Source organism: Sciurus carolinensis, chromosome 8, assembly GCF_902686445.1.
Source record: "Sciurus carolinensis chromosome 8, mSciCar1.2, whole genome shotgun sequence".
Lineage (NCBI taxonomy): Eukaryota > Metazoa > Chordata > Mammalia > Rodentia > Sciuridae > Sciurus > Sciurus carolinensis.
In genome coordinates this window covers 67,829,187-67,850,917 of record NC_062220.1, presented here as the reverse complement: position 1 = coordinate 67,850,917, position 21,731 = coordinate 67,829,187, and the positions used below count along the sequence as shown (strand labels likewise).

Genomic DNA, 21,731 nt, shown 5'->3' with positions numbered 1-21,731 from the left:
GCCAGTCTCAGCAACTTAGCAAGATCCTATCTCAAGAAAAAAATATAAAACAGGCTGAGGATGTGACTCAGTGGTAAAGTGACCTTGGTTTCAATCCATGATTTAAAAAAAAAAAAAGAAAAAAAAAAAAAAAAGGACTTTATAGGCCTGACAACTATCCGTTCAAAAATCTACTTATTAGGTGGGCCCTTGACTGGCATCCAGAACTTGATTTTTAGGAGAGTTCTTATCATTCCTACAAATGATAAGTGTACCTTACTATGATTAAATTGTGTACAAATAATACTCCAAACACCAGATTTCCTTTTGAAAGTTTAGAATATCGGTACATGCCAGACAGAAGCAGCCTATGTGACCAGTTCTCAATATCCTGGGTCCAGAGTGTCTAATAAACTTCGCTGGTAGGAAACATATAGGTTGTCATAATTCACTGCTAGGGGAACAATGAGTATCCTGAATGACTCCACTGGGAAAGGATCCCTGGAAGTCTACCTTCCTCCAGACTTTTCCCCATGTTTTTTCCCTTTCCTTATTTTGCTTTGTATCCTTTAGTCTTAATAAATCATAGTCATGAGCACAAGTATATGCTGAGTCTTGTGAGACCCAGTCTGATCAGCAAATCAATGAACATGGGGATGGTTAGGGAAACCTGATATAATTACATAATGTATATCATATATACTATATAAAGTTTATATAATGAAAATAATTATATTTGTTATTAGATATATTTCTAAAGAACAGGATTTCATAAAAAATGAATTATACTGTTTCTGAGACTAATTCTTATTTATCATTGTTTTTAAAGTAGAATCATGTTTTAAAATGTGTAACTAAGGTTCATCCATTTTTCCAGATAGAAAGATTTCCACTCTAAGATTGTATCACAATTTATGTGGTAAAACCCAATTAATTGCTATTGATATTGTTTCCAAATTTTTGCTGTCATGAGCAATATAGCTATGAACTTATTTATGCATCTCCTTCCACGTATCTACAAAAATGTATTTCTCTAGGGTATGTACTACAGGAATAGAACTCTGATTTATTCACTGTTACAAAATACTTGGTTACATTCTTACCAAAATATAGGAATCATCATTGATATACATCCTAAAAATGTATAATCCTTAAAATTTTGTCTCATTCTTCTATAGTTTTTCAAAGAGCATAATTTAGATCCAGTTACAGGTTTTCAAATAAGAGTATAATTTATATACAATTACTGAGCAAATGGCCTATGTCAAGCCCTATGCTAACTGCTTTCTAAGTAAGTCTCACTTATCCTTACAGTATGTAAAATATGCTAACCTTTTATTAAATAGAATAAAATAAAATCTATATGTGAAAAGCAACTTGAGAATTCTCTACTTTGGGCCCATACTTACCTATGGATTTGATAACTAACATTAAGGAAAGAATAAATCTTAAAATTCCTAATATCTATATACTTTCTTTGAACTTCTGGGAATAGATGATCAGCTATCCTAGTTCATCCAGGATTGAGGTTTTCAGGAATGGTGGGCTTTTAGTGCTAAACCAAAGTCCCATATTGGGACTTATGGGTTCTTATCCTATTCTGCCACTTACTAACAAGATGATCTTAGGAAGACCTCTCTTAAGTCTTTCTCAGTGTCAATTTTTATTTTGTGCCAGTTTTATTATTTGGTAAGCCATGTAACTAATGTCCTTGGTCAAAATGAAAGATACAGTTAAGTACCCCGCCCCCAAAGAAAACTCAGAAGGAAAGAAAAGACAGTTGTGGTCTGGTTAGAAACAAAGGCCAGAAGCTTTCTTTTCTTTTCCTTTTTTTTTTTTTTTTTTTTTTCTTCCCTAGCAGTACTAGGGATTGAATGCAGGGCCTTATGTAACCAGTTACATCCCCGTGCTTTTTAAATTTTATTTTGAGATATGGTCTTGCTAAGTTACCAAGGTGAGCCTCCACTTGTAATCTTCCTGCCGTAGCCTCTGAGGGCTGGTGTTTCAGAAGTGTGCCAATGCACCCAGCTGCAGTTTTTGTTTTTGTTTTTTTTTAAATGTACCTGTCAAAGTTGACCTATTAAATATTTGATCATAAAATGTGATATTCTTCCTAATTTAATCCTAAACACCTTCTAAACTCACCTTTACTATATGAGCACTTTATACAAAATTCATTAGCTTTTATTTTTAATTGCCAGTTTTTTTTAATAGTGTGTGTTTATATACTTTTCTCTGAGTAGTTCTTTTAATTCTGAAATAATTAAAGTTTTAATTTCCTAAATGTTTAATGTAGCAATTGCTAGGGAGATTAAGGATAAACTTTAGTAAAAAAACAATATGAAAAGAATTCAATATTACCTTTTAAATGTATCAAAAACACCTGAATCATCAAAATTAATGGCATCAGGGTGTCCAGGAGGTAGACATACATCGCCAATATGAATTTCACAACATGGAATGCCATGCTGTACCACAGTCAAGCTTGGATAAAATGATGACCAACCTAAAGTTAAACAAAAGTTGCATAAGAATGATAACTGACAGAAAGAACCCTATGTATGTTATAAAAGACATATTTCTATGTCTTAAAAATAATTTACTATTTAAAATCCCAAAAGATTTTTTAACGTAAGTCACATGTCTTTGCAACAAAGCAAGTACTAGGTATTTCCTTTCAGCAATGTAAAAGCCCTTCACACTGATTTAGTGCAGCATTTTATTTATATAAAGATCTCTTATCAATCAGCCCTTCTATTCAGTCTTCAAGACTGGAAATGATAAATGATGATGAAACCATGAAACAGTCCATGAATTATTAAAGTATGCTTAACATGTTGTAAATGTAATAAGGCTCTGAAGAGTGACTCAGGTTTATAGCATATTTGGTAGCTCTAAACCAAAACTGTGGTTACCAAAACACTCCATTCTCCAAGCTATAATAAAATTGTTGTTTTTGAGCTTCATGAATCTGAAATTTCCCATATTCACAGAGTTCTGCACAACTCTTGCTAAGATACTTAAGCAATACTTAATAGAAGTATTAGAAGAATTTCCTATAGTAGTTTATTTAGTTTGGAATAAATTTTCCCTTCAATTTGTTTTCTTAATCATCAAAGCCATAAGATAAAATTAGATTTAAGAGCATTCTTTAAAAAGTTACTACTAATTCAAATGAAGCCCTACCTTTATTTTTAACATAGAAAGGGTGGTCCAGTTTACACTCTACGGTAAGTAAGCCGTCTTCTACTGTACCAGGATCAAAAGTCAACTTCAGTACAGACTCACCAAATGATACACTTTCTTCGTGTGATAACAATTTTAGACCATCAGAACCATAACCCTGAAAACATATGCATACAGTGAATGAACTGGAAATGTTCAACACACAATGATGTTTCCATTATGTGTAAGACTTAGGGGAAAAAGTAAAGAGCTTTTGACTCAGCAATGAAAAAAAGACACATATATAAGTAACTGAAATATAGAAGGTACCCTGGAATAAGCATTTTAACTCAAGTATAAATAATGCTGGTGGAGTTTAGTAAAGGAAGATATGGACTCCTAGAGACAACAGGAAGAACTTTCAATTTTATTAGAACTAAGATTTAAAAGATGAATGGAATTTATGTAGAAGGACATGCCTTGCAATAGGAACAGTTGCATTTAGCAATAACTTTGAGGAGTTATTTGCTAAAAATACAAGTGAAGTCCAGACTTGGTACATATACAGCTGAAAAGGAGAGGTGAGTTAGCAGAGGGATCTCAAAGACAGACAAGTACTTAAACTTTTCACTAAGAAGGTACTGGGAAGTCAATGGAAGTATGTTATTAATAAGACAAATTTTAAGATGATACTTAAATACAAAGGGTACTTTCATATTCAATTATTTGAGGATAAAATGAGAGATACACATGATAGTTCTGAACTGCCAAGTGCAGTGGTGGCAGAAACAGACTAAATTTAAATTTAATGAATATTTGTTGAGCATTTGGTACATGCCAGTGGTGAGCCCTGAAAATACAAACATTAACCAGACATGATTCTTACCCTTGAATTCACAGAAAAATAAAAAATGCTGATAGCTAGATTATAGTATCCAATCACTATTAACACCAGGACATGAACAAAGTAATGAATTGACAGAGAATGACCACTGAAAATCTTTATGGAAACATAATCAACTGAGTATGAAGGGAGAGCAGGGAATAGTAAAAGACAATTTCATGATTTTGAATATGATCTTCAAGAAGATGATAACTTTTTTTAAAAAGGGGGGGAGATTAAGCCAGGAAGGGGAAGAACAAAGTGTATTATGGTCATACTAAGCTGAGTTTGAAGAACTGAATGCTATTCATGTACAGATAACTAATATGCAATTGGAAATGTACAGGTAAAGGTTTGAGATATATTTGTAAATAATCAAACTAAATAATCTTCACTTATTAGAGCCACATGAGACTTTAAAAGTAATCCGATTCCATTTTATAGATCAGAAAGCCAACGTCCAGAGGGATTAACCACATGCCTAAGCTTAGTCACAAAGTGTCTGGAAGAGCTAGAGAAGAAGGCCTAAGTTCCCTGATTCCAAGTCCACAGTGTTTTCCACTGGATACATGGAGGTGCTGCTGACATAATCAACAAACAGACACTGGTGAAGAGGGACAGAGCCTTGTCTTACACTTGCCATCATGGGCAGATAGGCAGTGGTCAAAAAGACTGAGAACTATGGCAGTGCCATGCTACTTCAACCAAAGAAAAACAATGTCAGGAATTAACCCGATGTGTCAAATGTTGTAGAATAAGCAGTCTCTAGTCCTAGAAATTAGAATAAAACCAGTAAACTCTGAGACTATCTTAGTAGTGTAGTAGAAACCACAGCCAGAATACTATATGCTTTATTAAAAGGAAGAACAACAACAAGATGAGGACAACAAAGGCAGCCAAGTTTAGACTATTTTTCTCCATTTTTCTAAGTTGAATAGTTAAGACTATTCAACAGGAGGAGAAAAATCAAAGAAGGAATTTTAAACAAGCACATTTCACATCCCTATTTTATTTGCCTGCAGTGAATACAAAGAAATTAAAGATTTCAAAGTGAAAGGTGTCAACAGATATTTACCCTAATGTTGCTCACTACTGCTTTTGTTTTCAATTTAGAAAACGATAATGCTTTATGGACTCATTTATAAACAAACTAATCAACTGTCAATTACCTACAGGAGAATTAACCACTTTGTAGATTGTCTAAGACAAGGTTTTGATTCGTTTATTTTTTATTTTTAAAGCCAGCTTAGTTTGCCCCAATGTAAAACGTACAAAGTACAAAAAAGTGCTAAGATTTATATTCTGAATCCTATCTGAGAAAACATAATTGATTTAGGTGAAATTATTGCTACTGTCCATCAAGCTACACCAACAATAGGTAGTCATAAAACCTATACCTAAAATGTAAAATGCCACTGAAACATAAAAGTAAATAGAATATTTGAAAGACTGAAATTCTTTAAACATTTTAAATCAACCTTGTGAGTGCCCATTTGAAGTTCTTCCTCATTATCACAGCCTTCAGCTCTAGCAAAATCTTCAACATCTTGCCATTCCTTACTGCTTCCCTTATGAAAGCACAGTCGTGTGCCTAAAGTTTAAACAGAAAACAAGTATTAGACATGTGATTAGTGAGTAGCACAAGTAAGCTGTAAAAACTGACACATTTCTTTACCTTTCAAAAAACAGTGCCAAACAGTTGAAGGCCAGGAATTGCACCAGCCCAAATCGTCATCATCGGACAGGGAGGACATGCAAAAAATGCCAGATTCTGACTCACTATTTGCCTATGGAGAAAAATATTACAATCTTTTTTATTTTTGCTTTTCTAATGTATCTTTTAATATCCAGTCTTCTCCCAAGTTTCTGAATAACTTAATCATTCTAAACTCAGGGAAAACACTTTCAAAAACTGAAGTTTTAGTATCTTTGGTTAGTGTGCATTCCCATTTGTAACACACTTTCTTAACATTAGAGCTGTATATAAAATCCAATCCATATCACTAATAGAACAATGAAACATAATATTTCCTATTTGTATGTACTTCAAAAGAATTTCTTAAATGGTGAGAATTAATGTATTTCAACTGTTTGTATAAATTTAGTTAAAGTTTAACCTCATGAATAGACTCACCCTTTCATGTCTTACTGGTGTTTCCTCCTTCCAGTGGTGGTGAGGGAAGGCTGGCTCGCTCTTTGCAGAAGAGGACACTGGTGGAGGGCGTGCATAGGAATGTAAACTTTTGCTTGTAGCTATGATGTGTACAGGAGATGATCTAAAACAAAGCAGCAAATTTTACCATAAAGCATAGGTTCTTAAAGTAGATCTTTCTTTTTGATGAAAAGAAAATCATATTCCAAGTGCCCATTACCTTTAAGATAGCTATGATATACACTTATGATATACACTAGTAAAGACAGCAAGATTTTATTTATAAAAATATGCTATTCCTTAACTCAACTTCTTACCCAAACCCTTTTCACAGCAGGTTTAACAATTTCTATTTATTTGCAGTGCTAGGGACTAAACTCAGGACCTCACATACTCTAGGAAAGCACTCTATTATTGAACTATAACCCCGGACCTTAACAATGTATTTAAAATTACCACTGTTTCATTTATTTATCCCATTCATTTTTATCTCAATACAAATAAATATGCATATTTTTATTCATGAAGGATAATACCCCATGTAGCTCCCCATTCATTTCCTTCTACGTTGATGTATTCAATAAGTCTCAGTATGTTTACAGCATCTTAATGCTTAACATGATCAACACTCAACTGCTTATCTAGGAACCATTTTATCACTGGGTAGACACTATAAATTGCCTTAAGCAAAAATGTTTAGACATCATAGCAGAAAGCAGCCTATTTTCCATTCCTTGTAACCGGACACTACATTTTGTTTTGTGATATAAACCTGTTGAAAAGCAACTACACATTATGGTAAAGTAGTTATTTCTCTCCTAGGATCACCTTTAAAAAACCTGACCTCTTCCTGTCAAATCTCTACCAGGCAGTTCTCCCTTTAAAGAAGCTCCCAAGAATATACTCTCACAAACAGACCATTTTTTTTTTTTTTTTTTGGGTGCTGGGGATCGAACCCAGGGCCTTGTGCTTACAAGGCAAGCACTCTACCGACTGAGCTATCTCCCCAGCCCCCCAGACCAGATTTTAATGGGCAGAGTAACAGTAAGAAACAAACCTATAAGAAATTAGTCATGTGTAAAGACTCAAAGTCTACAAAGAAGTACAGCAGAAATACGAAATAAGAATGTAGTGCTTAAAAGAAATTTTATTAGTCCCTCAAGTTTTATTTTATACTCATTAACATTATTTATACCTATGCAAAAATGATCTTTTGAAGAAAATCTATAACACTACACTTTGTTTTCATGTTTATATCATTCCTTAAAATAAAAATCCCAAGTTTTCATACATTTTAGCATACTCTCCAATCACTTTTAGATTGCAAATTATATGTTAAATCTGCCCAACTTCTTTCTTTTAATACACATTTAGATATACATCAAGTATCAGAGAATGGCCAAATGGCTTTAAATTCCTTTTGTTCATCCTTGACTTCGTAACTAAAGGATTTTTTTAGTTCTTCTGTTTAACAGAAATAACACTGTGATATTCTAAAAAATATATGGACAGTACTGAGGTTGTAGCTGAGTGGTAAAGCACTTGTTTAGAATGTTTAAGGTCCCGAGTTCAATCCCCAACATCATCAAAAATATAATAAATATATGCAGCCTAAATGTTCTATTAGTATACTCCATTATTTTTTACCAACAGTAATGCAAATCTGGGCATGTCTATTACAAACTATTAATTTTAATCCATGTGTTTTTAGAGATAAATAATGAAATGTTATCCACCTAGGTCTCCTGAGGAATGCTAGTGGGAAGCTTCCATAATTTCACAGCACAGAAACTTAATTTTTTTCCGATTCTGATCTAGATATTTGAAATAGTAATTTTATCAAAAGAAGTCCATTTTTTGAGTATTAAAAATACATGGGGGGAGGGTACTGGAGACTGAACCCAGGAACACTATACTGAACTATATCCCCAGCCCCTTTGATTTTTTATTTTGAGACAGGGCCTCACTCAGTTGCTCAGGGTCTCATCGAGTTGCTGAGGCTGGCCTTGAACTTGTGATCCTACTCCCTCAGCCTCCCAAGTTACTGGGATTACAGGCATACAACTAGCAAAAAGACAGATAAGACTGTAGATTTTGAAAAAAATAAACCTAGACCAAATTCAAAGTTTATAAATGCTTAAAATAGAATGTTCATTCTAAAAATTGTTCTTCAAATTAATTTTTATCTCTGAGCACAGAAATGTATAGTAAAAGTATTTCTCAGTCTAATACATTTTTGATGACTTTGAAACATTTACCAATATTTTTTACACTTTTTTTCATAGCACCCTGATCCAGTTCTAAATATAATGAAATCATGATACTGCATGAACTAAATTATTGATCATTATGAAACAAGGAACATATTTCTAATGACCTTATTTAAATTTTAGTTTATGTTAAGCATCCATTATATGGTTAATTTAAAATTTTAACAAAAAATTTTTATATAATCGTTTTCTAATAATAGAAGTTTTAAATGAAAACACAATCAATGCTCCTACCTGTTATAAAACGAGCACTGCATAAGTGGACTTTGTGGACTCGTGGCAATATTTGCTAATTCTGTTAGCCAATCCACCTCATTTTCACGGTAAGTATTTTCCGATATGTCTGAGGTATTCTGGTTCCAAGATGGTCTTGGATATTCTTGATGAGAAACATCTGAATTTAGCTGGTATATGGCAGACTGGGTAGAATCACTTTGAACAGCCTGAAGTTCAGGAAGGTCATCTGCAAATAAGCACATTCAGAGTTTTTAAAAGCAAATTAATAAAATGAACAATACTATAATTTCAGCTAAAAGTTCTCAAATTTAGCTAGTTCATTTTATGAGAAGAAAATCATAAATTCAAAATTAAAGTCAATATATTTTCTCAAACTAAATTTTTAAAAAAATGACATCTTGTCCATTTAAGGGTTAACAAAGTCTAATCAAGAAGTAAATCCAACAATGGGCTGTAGCTCAGTGGAAGAGCCCTTGCCTAGCACTGTGTGAGGCACTGAGTTTGATTCTCAGCATCACATATAAATAAATAAAAGTCCACTGACAACTTAAAAAAATTTAAAAATTAAAAAAAAGAAGTAAACCCAGCAAATATGATGTGGCAATGGTTCATTACCTAAACCATGTAATTATAAGTGTTTTCACACAAACCAACAGGGCTCACTGCATGTTTTCTGCTCTTCCTCCCAATTCTTTGTACCTTACTTGGGAGTAATCTATATACAAAGGCTTTTTTTAATATTAAAAAGTTAATGAGGAAAAATGCATCATATGTGTGTATATATGTAGTTATTATTTATATACTTACCTGAAATACAGATAACTGTAATATTGAAAACAATTTCCAAAGATGAGAATGTAGATCATATTTATTTTTTCAGTATTGCTCACACAAATCTGTGTTTAACTCTTTTTTTAAAAAATGTTGCTGGGGATTGAATCCAGGCAAGCGCTCTACCACTAAGTTACATCCCTAGCCTTAAAAGTATTTCTTTTCACTAAGAAATTCTGAACTCAGTAATACTTATTGGCTTTTTTCCCCCATAAATACATTCCCCAAAAGTAAATCATAATAAACCTTTATGCTCTCCAAAAGAGAAAACTAGCACATCCAAATAATACTACAAAGAACAATGAGTTTGGAAAAGAAAAAAAAAGAATTCTAAAAGGAAAAAAAAGAGAGAAAGGGAAAAATAAAGGAAGATCATCTGACAGGCCTTAAAACAAAACAAAACAAAACAAAATGAAAAAAAAAGCTTTCTCTAGGAAACACACCTAAACTCAAAACTATATAATCTATTGGTCTCTCAAAGTTGTCTTATGTCACCGGAAAAAGTATGTATAGTTCCTATTCAAGCAAATATTTCAAATAGCTTACTAAAACTGAAACAGCTTAATTAAAATAATTCTGAAAATCAATTCTTTTAACAGTGACACCTTTTTTTTCCTGTATTTTTAAAAGCATTTTTAAATTTAAGCATTTTTTTATAACTTTTTTATTTATTTTCATGTGGTGCTAAGGATCAAACCCAGTGCCTCAAACATGCTAGGCAAGCTGCCCTCTACCACTGGGCTACAACCCCAGCCCTCTGAATATCTTTTTTTTTAAATATTTTTTTAGTTGTCTATGGACCTTTATTATTTTATTTATATGTAGTGCTGAGAATCAAACCTAGTGCATCATGCATGCTAGGCAAATGCTCTACCACTGAGCTACAACCCTAGCCCATGAATATCAATTCTTATACTGACTAGAAATTATACCTTTTTATGATGCGGCACAGTAGTTCTAAAACCTGATACCAATTTAAGATAATTCTACCTTCCAGTTCTCATACTGGTGTAGATACTTCCCTCCATTCATTGCCAACACCTTTGACCATCGTTTCTTTATTATAAAGAGTTCCTTTCTGTCTTTCAAGTATAAGAAATTAACTACTTTTTAGCTGAAGTCATGGATGGAGGGGGCTAAGTTTTTGCCTTCCCTGGATCTGATTTCCTCCTGAAACCTAAAACATGATGGCACTCCTTGTGCAACAGTAACCACTACATAATGAATATTAAGGTTCAGAAAATCCTTGGCATTCAAACAGATCCCAAGACCTTTAGGATCTCAAATTCCCAAACATTACTATAGTACATAATAATCTCTTCCTTTATTTGTAAAATAAGGAGGGTCATCCTTCTCAGAGTTGTTATGAACATTAAAGGCAATTACATAAATGGGGTCAAAGCCAAATTGAAAAGCTGGGCTGCAAGCCAAGGGCACGCATTAGCAATTTACTCCTGAACACCAGCCTTAAAGAAATACAATTCAAACCATCCCTCAACAAATCTACATAATCCTACAGGTCACATATTTTCTGAAGTAACTCAGCAAGAATGATCTCTTTAAGGTGTAAGGGTCCACAATCATTTCCCTATCATAGCAACAAATCAGCCGTGAAGAGCTCACTAGGAGGAAGTTTCAAAGTGTCATCTTTTAAAAAAAATTTAAAAGCAGGGTTTTTCTAAGGTATTTAGTAGTTTGATCTTTATACACAAAACAAAGCAGTTTAGTTTAATAACTTATGAGTCTCTATGATAACCATAAATAGCTCTGAGTAAGTCACTTTGGTTTTACGTAATATTTTAAAAGCAAGAATCAGAGAATGTTATGTATTCCTACTACACAAAAATATACTTTTTTAGCCGGTCAAGGTTAAGTGGACTAAATATGAAAATTAAACTGAATCTTAGTAAGATTCCTAGATAAATTTTTAATTTTGTTTACCAAGCTCCATGTGCTCATCACAGGAGTTATAGCCAGGTGAAGATGGCAAGTTCTCATTACACTGTAGCAACTCCAATGAGTCATTCATTCCTGAAGCTCTCTTGTCCATCACCAGCAGGAGTTTCTGTACTGCATTAGGCATCTGATTTGTCTTCACTTCCCACACCATGTTACGGTGCTCCGACTTAAAAATAAGAAAAAATTATCAAGTCATGTGCTTTGGATATCACGCAAGTATATAATCAAGGACATCACTACGTTTCATTTTTAACTTAATCACACATCGCCATTTATACTTTCCTCAATTCCTCTGGCCTTGACAATTCTTTGTCTTGTCTACAGCTGTGTATTCTGTACTAAATTACACCTAAATCCTAAAGGATTACCATCTTGAATTTATGAAAGCTTTTAGTTCTAAGTAACAGCAGTTATACATATTTATTTCTTTAAACTTATAACTCTGATACAAATATTAAGACTAATGAATTTTTTTCCACGTTCCTTCAAATTCAAAAGAAAATTAACTTTCCTCAGTTAAGTTAAAAAAGACAGGAGGAATCTTCTAATTTTCTTGTTTTTTTAAAGCCTATTTCATTCTTTATCAACTGTGTTTAATATTTTGTTTCCTCATATTCTGAAAGTGAACAACTTTAACTCACTTAAAGAAAATTACAATCTCTAAAAAATATTTAAAAGCTTCTTTAAATGACCATTGCATTCATAAAAATAAAAATGTTCTTTCATTTTCTTAATGAGAATTTGGGATCTAGCCATAATAAAAAAGATGCCTGTGATTTTGAATAGTCTACTATTTCTAGAAAGATGAATAATAATCATAGTAAATTTGGCTCAACAACCAGTAAAACTACCTTCGAATCAATCCCACAACTTATCACAAAGAAGAGAATGATACAGGCTAATAACTTAATTTCAGAGCAAAGTGCAATGAACGTGGAGAATGTGGTTATACCTTTTATACTGGTCATTGGACAATAATCAAATTAGCTACTTAATATGAGTGACGACAGCAGGAAGATTTGATTCCTCAGGCTATACTCCAAATTTAATTTTTAAAAAATCAAGTTTCAATAGGCTAAAAAGAAATATACAAGGGGCTGGGGTGTAGCTCAGTGGTAGAATGCCTGACTAGAATGTGTGAGACACACCCCCACACACACACACTCACACACCCTGGGGTCACAAAAAAATCCTTACTTTTTCAACAGTATATAGTTTTTCCTCAAAACTATGCTGTTGAAAGTCACTAATAGCTAAGAGTCAACTATCCTAGTCCAGTCTGATAAAAAATACAAAGATCTTCAATACTTGGTATTTATATCATAACTTTCTAAACCATGAGGTAATCACTAACACTGAGATGTCTTTTTTATAAATGATTTTTTCACAATCATATTGATTATGAAATGTTTTCCTGACTATAAAATACATAATCACTTATTAAAATCTGGAGAAAAAAAAAAGAAATATAATGATAACTTCTAACCCCACCAAACAGATTTAGATACTGTTAACATTTTGGTGTTAACAGTAAGTCTAATCTCTTTATCAAGCACACATACCCACACTCACTTTTTTCATACTTCACATTAGGGTCGGTAACTTTTCTTAGGCTAATAAACTTTTTTGTATATAATTATGGAAAGATCTAAAAGTTAAATAGTATACCTAGTGAGGATGTACCAAAATTCACTTAACCCTCATACATACATTAACTGTACATATTAAAGGGCTTCAGTATGGTATTAGTATGACATTTCAATACATGCACGCAACAAATACTGATCAAATTAAACTTCCCTTTATTTAACTTTCCCGAACCACATACACCCTTCCCAATGTCTGGTTATCACAACTGTACATTTGGGATGACTTTTTTTAGCTTCAACATATGAGAAAGAACTTGTGGTTCTTGTCTGTATGTCTGGTGTATTTTGCTACAATGTCCTCCAGATCCATTCATTTGCTGCAAATGATGGAATTTCATTCTTTATGGCTGAGTAATATTCCATTGTGCATATATATCACATTTGCTTTATCCACCCAATAGTTGATAGACCCATAGGCTGATCACTTAAGTTTGATATCATGGCTAGTGCCATGATAAACATGTGCATGCATATATCTCTAACATATATAGCTAAACTGTATATTGCCTTATGTTGTTTCTAACATTCTATTTTGTATGTTTTCTGCTTGTACCCCTCAAAATTGACCTTTATTCTCAGATTATAAGGTACTATTATACTATGGTTTTTGTTTGTTTTTTGTTTTCCTTTCACACTATGGGTTCTTAATGTCCTAAATACAACAGTATTTGAAAGGGTAATAGTAGACAACCAGACAGCTATTCAGTTTCAGCAGTGTCGTTCCTGGGAAATATGACAAGTCATCCAACACATCTCAGCACCAATTGTGTATCATGCCATTACTTCAAGCAAATAACCGTTTTGTCTACCTAAAAGATGTTTAAGGCATTTAAAAGAAATGAACTGATTTCTTTCATTTTCTACAATGTACTGATTAATCGATCTTAATGTATAGTTATAGCAAACCTCCTAAGGTACAGTAATTACCTACAAAATGGATGGCTAGAGGAAAAGTGATTTTTTTAGGTTTCAAATCGTATTTCTGAGCCTCTACCTAATCATTAAATTTTTTTAAAAATTGAATGAATTTAGTTTGACCAGTGAGTCTCGATTCAACTCTTGAGGCAAAAAGAATCATGTATGCTTTAAACAAATGATACCCAAGCTCCATCCCTGGAGGAAATGATTTGATCTGAGGTCCAACCCTGTGCACTGGTTTTCATTTGTTTCATTTGTTTGCTTTCAAAGGAATCCCAAACGCAGTGTGTTTAACAACTACTGGGCTAAAAATAATTGCTAAATTCCTTTTCACTTAGAAAAAAGAATAACCCATATGTATATATGGCATATTAATTGTAATGTTAGATCTCAATGGTAATGCATGAATTCTCTCAAGGAATCTATGCATAAGTGGAGTAATACAGCAAATGATCATCTTTCTACACAGCATAGTTTACATATAAATGGAAAAAAGAGAAGGGTGGTTTCCCAGTGAGAGAAAACCACATTAGTAACCTCAAAGAACTGGCCAAGTACTGGGTAAGACCAGAAATAATGTAGATACTAGTATCACAAGAAAGTGGGATGGCCTTATGTGTCAAGTGGTTATAGATACTAAGCTTGTAAGGATATCATGTGAAAAGGTGGACTAAGATGTAAATCTATGATCTTATTTAGAAAAAATGAATTTTCTTTTTTCCTTCTTTTCTTTTTTTACCCCTAAGTCAAGAGTAAGAACTCTGAAATCAGGCTGCCTGAATTTATGTACCATATTTTCCACTTATTAGCTACATGCCTTTAATTTAAGATCTTCACACCCTTTTATAAAATAGAAATAACATATCTACCTCATCATTATTATAAAAACTCAGTGAGAAGGCAAAATGCTTAAAAACACAACACAAAGCAAACCTAATGTGGCTAGTATTGTTACCAATTATGAGACAATGGGGACCACTGAAGATTTTTGGATAGGGGTCTAAGATGAGCAGAACTACACTTGAAACATTCTTTTTTGAATTTATGCAAATCATACTAAAACACTATATGAACATGTAGGAATACTTATAATGTATTTAAGGGAGGGTGTAGTTAAGAAAAAGAAAGAGCACTCACATTCTCAATTTCTATGTAAGCCACCTGCCTCCAGCTTCTTTTGCAAGAATTCTCATAAAAGAAAAGGTAATTGGTAGTATCAATGCAGATTCCTTATTTAGTAACTCCTAAGACAAGAGAGGACCTAGTCATTCTGTGTGAGTTCTTTTAGCAACTAATATTAACAGTTTAGACAGCACATAGATAACTCTTTGCACAGAAATCTATCCAACATCTTAAATATATAGAACATATTTAACCTATTTTGACTCAAAAACCTTATGAAAAATGGAGCATGCTTTATATACAGATGTGAACTGCGTAAGTCAATCCCACCTGAAATCTAAAGTTGAAAATTTTCCCATTTTTTTACCTTCATTATGAAATTCAGAGGCTGTACTACATATATTTCTCTCTCTCCAGAGTTATCCTCTGTGTATGCGCAGTGCTGTTCCTGGGGTTCACAGAAGGATAGTTGCAATCTTTCTTGTCTTCCCCCCTCCCTCTGCTTTGGTTTCCTCATTCTTCCCAGCTAGATTTTGGTTTTTCTTCCCCATCAGCAGGTCCACCAATAATCATTTACAGTGCACTAACATCTCCTTTTAACTTTATCATTTCTTCGGCACCTTGTCTTAGTTATCTACCACCATCCCAACACTCCTTGAATGAAGTTGGAAAAAAGTATTATTTTAATTTCAAAACACAGCTACCTACAAATAACAAAAGGGATAAAATATTTACGGAACTTAAGTTCTATGTATCTGCACCTCTCCCTGCTCAAGGTGATCAAAATTTGGTCTTCAGATAGTGGCGATTTTGCTACTACAGACCTACTATACCCTAAAAGAAAGCCTAGACTTAAAGACAGAAGACTTGGGTTTCACTTTTGCTGGCTGTGGACCTGAGGCAGGTAACTTAACCTCAGCCTCACAGTTCCCCTATATCAAAAGGCTATTGTAGAATTAAATAAAATACATGAAAACAAAATATAAAAACCATATACAAATGTAAGCTGTCTCACTCTTCTCTCAAATTATTTTGGGGAAGAGAATGATGACTTGGGAAAGGATTATGGAAAGAGTTCTTATTCAAAAATACTCCACCACATACATAACACCAATTTAGACATTCATTTTGAAAAACAAGTTCTTCTTTCAAATATCTCCTGGTAGAGCTAACCCTATTGTTTATTCATGCTTTTGTATTCTGCTTTGGGATTAAAAGAATCAACACAGCTTGCCCTGTATTTTAGTTAACACTGCACATGTCATGTCTTCACTAGATCAGTGATTTTCAAAGGGAAGAGTAAAATTCTCCTACAGTTGTACTTTGAAAGGTCATTTTCAAGATTTCAAATTTTACTGGATAGGTGATGGGAGGCCTTATTGCTTTTGGTATGCAAACTTTCAGAAGCAAATATCCAAAGTCTTAAGAGAGGAAGACTAGAAACAGCTAAGTCAATGAATGAAAAAGGGAAAAAAGATTTTACAAATGCCTACCTACAGAGTATTTCCATGTAAGTATTTATGAAATTATACTTATGAAACAAATTTATTTAAAATTCAATACAGCTCTATGAACAATATGTTATTATGAAGGAAGAAAACAGAACTCTGACCACTGAATGGGACCATTTGCTTTTTGGAGAACCAAGGGAAAAAAGACAAAAGGTATAGACCAACAAAAGGTATAGACAAAAGGTTAGACTCCTGCTTTTGAAGAGCCTGTTCTTCCTGAATCCTTACCTTTCCATGACTATGGTATGATCTTCTATATGCTCTGCTCTAATCCTGAAGACTTTCATACCAAGTCTAGACTATTTACTCAAAGTGTTTTGAAAAAGGGGGTGAAGAAAAGGTAATGTGCAATTAATATCTCTGACAGAAGGAATTAAGGTATTTAGAATGGATTACAAGCTACAACATGACATAGCAAACAAACTTGCATAAACTATATCAAATGCAACTTTCTACCCCAAAAGCAGATGAGAGGCTTTAATAACGTTCTTTAATATTTTCAATTAAACTTTGCTTCTTTCACAGAAATGTTTCTACAACTCTCATCTGCCACTGTGTAAAAACAGTAACAAAATTCCATCAACAGTATGTATGTTTTCTATACTACTGTAGAATATACTTAACAAACATCGTTATGGCCCTGAACATTTTTAATTTCTATGCCTGAATTTTAAGTGTAAATAGAACTAGAACCTACCATTCCATCAGAATTGGAGGTATAAAAGATACTACATCCTACATCTTTGACTTGGCTGAACATTGCCCAATCACATCTATGCAAGTTATTAGTAGTTTCATGCTTACTCATCATGAAACGTTAGTATTGGTAAATGTACATAAAACTCAATACCATTAAGCAAAGGGTATTGGTAAGCAAATCTGTTTAAAACAATACTGCATGAAAAATTTGAAATCATCTAAAAATTCATATTATGAAAACCTATTTTCCTATATTTGTTATCCTAAACATTTTCACATTACTAATAACTTGTGAAAAAAATTTTTTCTAAACTACACTCCATAACTCTTAATAATTCAATTAACCAATATTAGAATTATTTTTCTAATTTTAGAAAATTAGCTATTAAATTATTGGAAGCATAAAGGCAGATCAAAATATGAAGGAATACTGTCAAGCAGTTAATAAACAAGAAAAAAATGTCTATTTTCCTGAATTTTGTAATAAGCACTTGACAGTTTAAAATTTTTTTTGTAATTTGTCACTTATTTTTCCATTCTAATAGTCCCTTTCTTAGTTAAAACACGAAAAATATTTGGCCCTGTCTCGTTGACATGGTAGTAACCTTTTTGATAATTTATGTCTCATATTTTCATTTCAAGCATATAAAAGGAACCAGCTTGCAAATCACGCAGAAGGGCACAGCAGTTTATTCATTCACTAAGTCCATGTCATATGCCTTCCTAACTGGGCACTTGGATAGGAAGGAAAGAGTCCAAATAAGTTAAAACATAGTGAAGACAATCTGATGCTGTTTGAATTCTGAAAGGTTCAAACCATGAAGCATGGTGAAAGCATTCAGGAAATCTTGGGAAAAAGCGCCCTTTTAACTAATTTAGGCAGGACCTGAAGAAAGGAACAATGGAGAAAGGTTTTCAAGTAGAAAGAAAAAGGTAATTGGATTTATGAAACTAAAATGAAAACTACAAAGTGAAATAAAAATTTCTTCTATAATTCATTAAAGACATTTTGCCTTAAAATAGCTACATTATACCTTACTCAGAAGTATAAGGTAGCTCAAAAACTTGAGTGGCTTTAATTCTTTTGAAAGTAATTTAAATTTCTTTGAAACTTTATCAAATATTGCTAACCTACAAAGAACTGAGTTTAACAGAAGAAACCGAATGGATTACACCAACACTCTTCTGAGCAAACTAAAGCAAAAAAAACAATGGCGGAAAAAAAAAAAAAGCCAAACAACACGTCTTTACAGGTGTTAAAATAATATATTCTTAATTCTAAAAAGGCAATTTTAATTTCAAAACCTGTGTTTTGAGTCATCGTTACTGTTATTCAGAAGAAGAAAAATGTAAAGAACCTCGCCGGAACAGTTGGTAGAACTCCATAGCGTGTCAGTACGTAAAACTCCCTTTTTAAAAAACCCCTTCCGTCCTAGCATCAGCGGCATCCTGAGTCAATAAACTTTATGCACTGCCGTCTGTCAGTACTGCTTTTGAAATCGACTCTAGCTGAAAACTCCCTACGAATGAACTCCAGAGAACGTAGAACACACAGGGGAGAGTAAAATCCCCTAGACAACATGCAGCGTTTAAAGCTACAAAAAAACCGGCTGCCGACTTCGCCAGGATTCTTTTTTGTTTTGTTTTAATCTGCCTGCGGCAGCAGCATAAATTGAAAGGCGGAGACTGGAATCGCCTGCCAAGCCTCCTCTCTGGGTCACACAGAGCAGCGCCTCCCAGTTCACGCCAAGTCCACCCCCACCCTCTTTCGCCATTCATAGCGCTCCCCTCCCCTCCCCCCATCATGTGACCGCAGCCTGGACGCCAAGCTTGTTTTTCCCCTCTGCTCAGTCCCACCGCGCAGGCGCCTCGGAGCCCATTCATTCGAACTGCGTAACAATGAGCCCCGGGGCCCAGCGACTCCCCGAGCTTCCCAGCTCGGCCTGAACCCCTCTTGGCCCAGAAGGAGACGGAACTTCACTAGGGCCCTCCACCCCGAGTCTGCCCCTCACTTGTGGCCAGCCTCCGACCCTCTGCCAACATGAAGGGAGTTGATATCAAACTTTTCCCGGGCAACCCCGGTACCCCGTCGACCCCTTAACCCCGCCCAGGCCTGCCCGGTCTCTGCGCCCGGCCCGACCACCCACCGCGAACCCAGTCCCGTGCGCGGTTCTCGCCCAGTCTCTTCCTAGCCCCCGCCCCGAGACCCCGAACGCCACTGCCGCGAATCCCAGGTGAGCTCGCGGAAGACGCCGGTCCGACTGGCTCTCCATGCGCGGGCAATAGTCTGACAGTTAACTGCGCCCACCCTGGGGGCAGCCCTGGAGGAAGAGGAACGCGGACCCGAGCTCGCCCAGCCGCCGGATCCCCTTAGGCTCCAGCCCCTCCCTTCCCCACCCCCACCCCTTCCGAACTGAAAGACAACAAACCCGCCGCAGAGTGCGGGCAGCCCTGTCGCGGGCCGCCCTGGCCGCGACACCACCACCAGAAGCTTGCGTACCCCCTCTCAGACTGACACCGGCTTTCCCGGCGCGCGTTACTGCTCCCATTGCCGCTCTTACTCCTCAACCGAAACTTTCCTACTTACCAAACCCGTCGCCATTACCAAGTCTTTCAAGCTTCGTCTTCCCCCTCCCCTCAACCCCCTGGGGGTTGAGCCTTCGTCCAGCTCTTTCGCCCCCTTATTGGTCTGCAGGACTGCCATTCTCTCATTCCACTTTCCCATTGGGTGATGTCGTGGTCCGTCTCGGAGGGCGGGCATGTATTGACTTTTGTGTTGTGTTTACTGGAGAAGATTGCCTGTCAATCACTAGAGTAAGCGCTTCGGATTGGACTGTTGCCGAGACTCTGGGGACCAGAGCCAAACTTTGCCCCCGACATGGATTGTGGGTTTGTAGTCTCAGCCTCATTCGTTAGCTTAGAAAACTGAGGGCCGGAGAAACCGGTTGGACTACACATCCCAGAAGTGTGTGCAGAGCGCAGTCTTGATAGTAAACAAGAGTCATAGGGACACGTGTATCAGCTCGTTTGTTTTGGTGTCTGAGACAAAAGGGAGGGGGCGGAGGAAGGGAGTGTTTTAAAGCTCAGGCCTCTTTTCCTCTGGGCGTCCTCCTTTAGCACTCAGAGAAACCCCAGCCTCTCGCAGCACCTAGTCCAGGCCATAAGCAGCCAGAGCTGCTTGCTGCTCACAGTTTTGGCAGGAGGCCAAGGTATTGTTTCAGTGCGAGGGGAAGGAGATGACTGCACAAGCGGAAGCAGGGCAAGTTCGCGAGGGACGTGGTCACTCACAAATCATGTCCCAGGCACCATGGGGATGGTGAAGTTGATGCTGGTTTGCATCTGCAGTAGGAAGAATTAATTCCTTTTATTCCGAGGACTGCAACTTGAGAAATTCGTCAACTCTGTTCGATTCATCTAGGATTTGTTGAGGGTCAACTAAGTGCCAGGCACTGAGAGGCTCGGGAATAGACAATGAGAGAGAAGTTCAGTCTAGAGAATTTACAAAGCTGTTAAGAGGGGTGAATGATTACATTGAAAGTGAGGCGAAGCGTTGTTTTCATATTGACCTGCTTGCTCGTTGTTTAAGACCATACAGAGGGGTGTAGAGTATGAGTTAAACTGATTTAAATTATGAATTATTATCTGTAAGTTTCGCTAAGTTTTTGTTCACCATTTTCCCCCTCCCAGACGCTTCCAAATGATGAAAGAAAGCAGTCTTTTCACTTTATTTCCACTAGGAGTTCCCATACGTTCTAATTCTCTGATACACCAGAGGAGGATGGCTTCTCTGCTTTATAGTTACCTTGACTTTAAAAGAGGCTCTTCATCACTGCTGGGTGCATCTAGTCTATAATTGGTATTTTTACTATTCACATTACAAAGGCTTATTAAGCTTTTTTTCTTTGAACCTCTAGTGTTTAATCATTTAAGCTGTGCTTTAGGTTTTATTCTTTAGATCACTAGACTGTATACTTAAAATTAAGTTGAGGAAAACAGATTAGTAAGAAATATGTAAAAGCACACATTTGGAAATACCCTGAAATTATAGCTAGTTGTGTTTTTTTAAATTTTTGTTTTTAGTCGTTGATGGATCTCTATTTTATTTACTTATTTATATGTGGTGCTGAGAATCAAACCCAGTGCTTCACACATACTAGGCAAGTGCTCTACCACTGAGCCACAACTACAGCCCTGGTTGTTTCTTTAAAACTAATTTCATTAACTTGAATTTTTAAATCAACTTGAAATCCACATAACAAACTAGAAAAATCCAAACTAGCTAGGCACCATGGCACACACCTGTAACTTGTAGCTACTCAGGAGACTGAGGCAGGAGGAGGGAAAGTTAGAGGCCAG

The 21,731-nt window shown here is 35.4% G+C and overlaps 1 protein-coding gene across 2 annotated transcripts in view; it reads right to left on the bottom strand.

Annotated features, from left to right (window-relative positions):
• The window catches only part of Hbp1 (HMG-box transcription factor 1), a 29,177-nt gene extending 9,177 nt beyond the window's left edge, over positions 1 to 20,000 (bottom strand). The window contains exons 1-9 of one of the 2 annotated variants that reach the window (XM_047560139.1): positions 19,963 to 19,979; positions 15,181 to 15,287; positions 11,459 to 11,642; positions 8,684 to 8,912; positions 6,162 to 6,303; positions 5,703 to 5,814; positions 5,506 to 5,618; positions 3,166 to 3,322; positions 2,341 to 2,485 (exon numbers count right to left, since the gene is read on the bottom strand). In XM_047560139.1, the coding sequence (XP_047416095.1) occupies positions 2,341 to 2,485; positions 3,166 to 3,322; positions 5,506 to 5,618; positions 5,703 to 5,814; positions 6,162 to 6,303; positions 8,684 to 8,912; positions 11,459 to 11,627 (1,067 nt within the window). In that variant the 5' untranslated portion in view covers positions 11,628 to 11,642; positions 15,181 to 15,287; positions 19,963 to 19,979. Of the gene's footprint in view, positions 1 to 2,340; positions 2,486 to 3,165; positions 3,323 to 5,505; positions 5,619 to 5,702; positions 5,815 to 6,161; positions 6,304 to 8,683; positions 8,913 to 11,458; positions 11,643 to 15,180; positions 15,288 to 19,962 lie in introns of both variants that reach the window. The other variant, XM_047560138.1, reaches the window with a different exon arrangement.
• Positions 20,001 to 21,731: the final 1,731 nt, after the last annotated feature.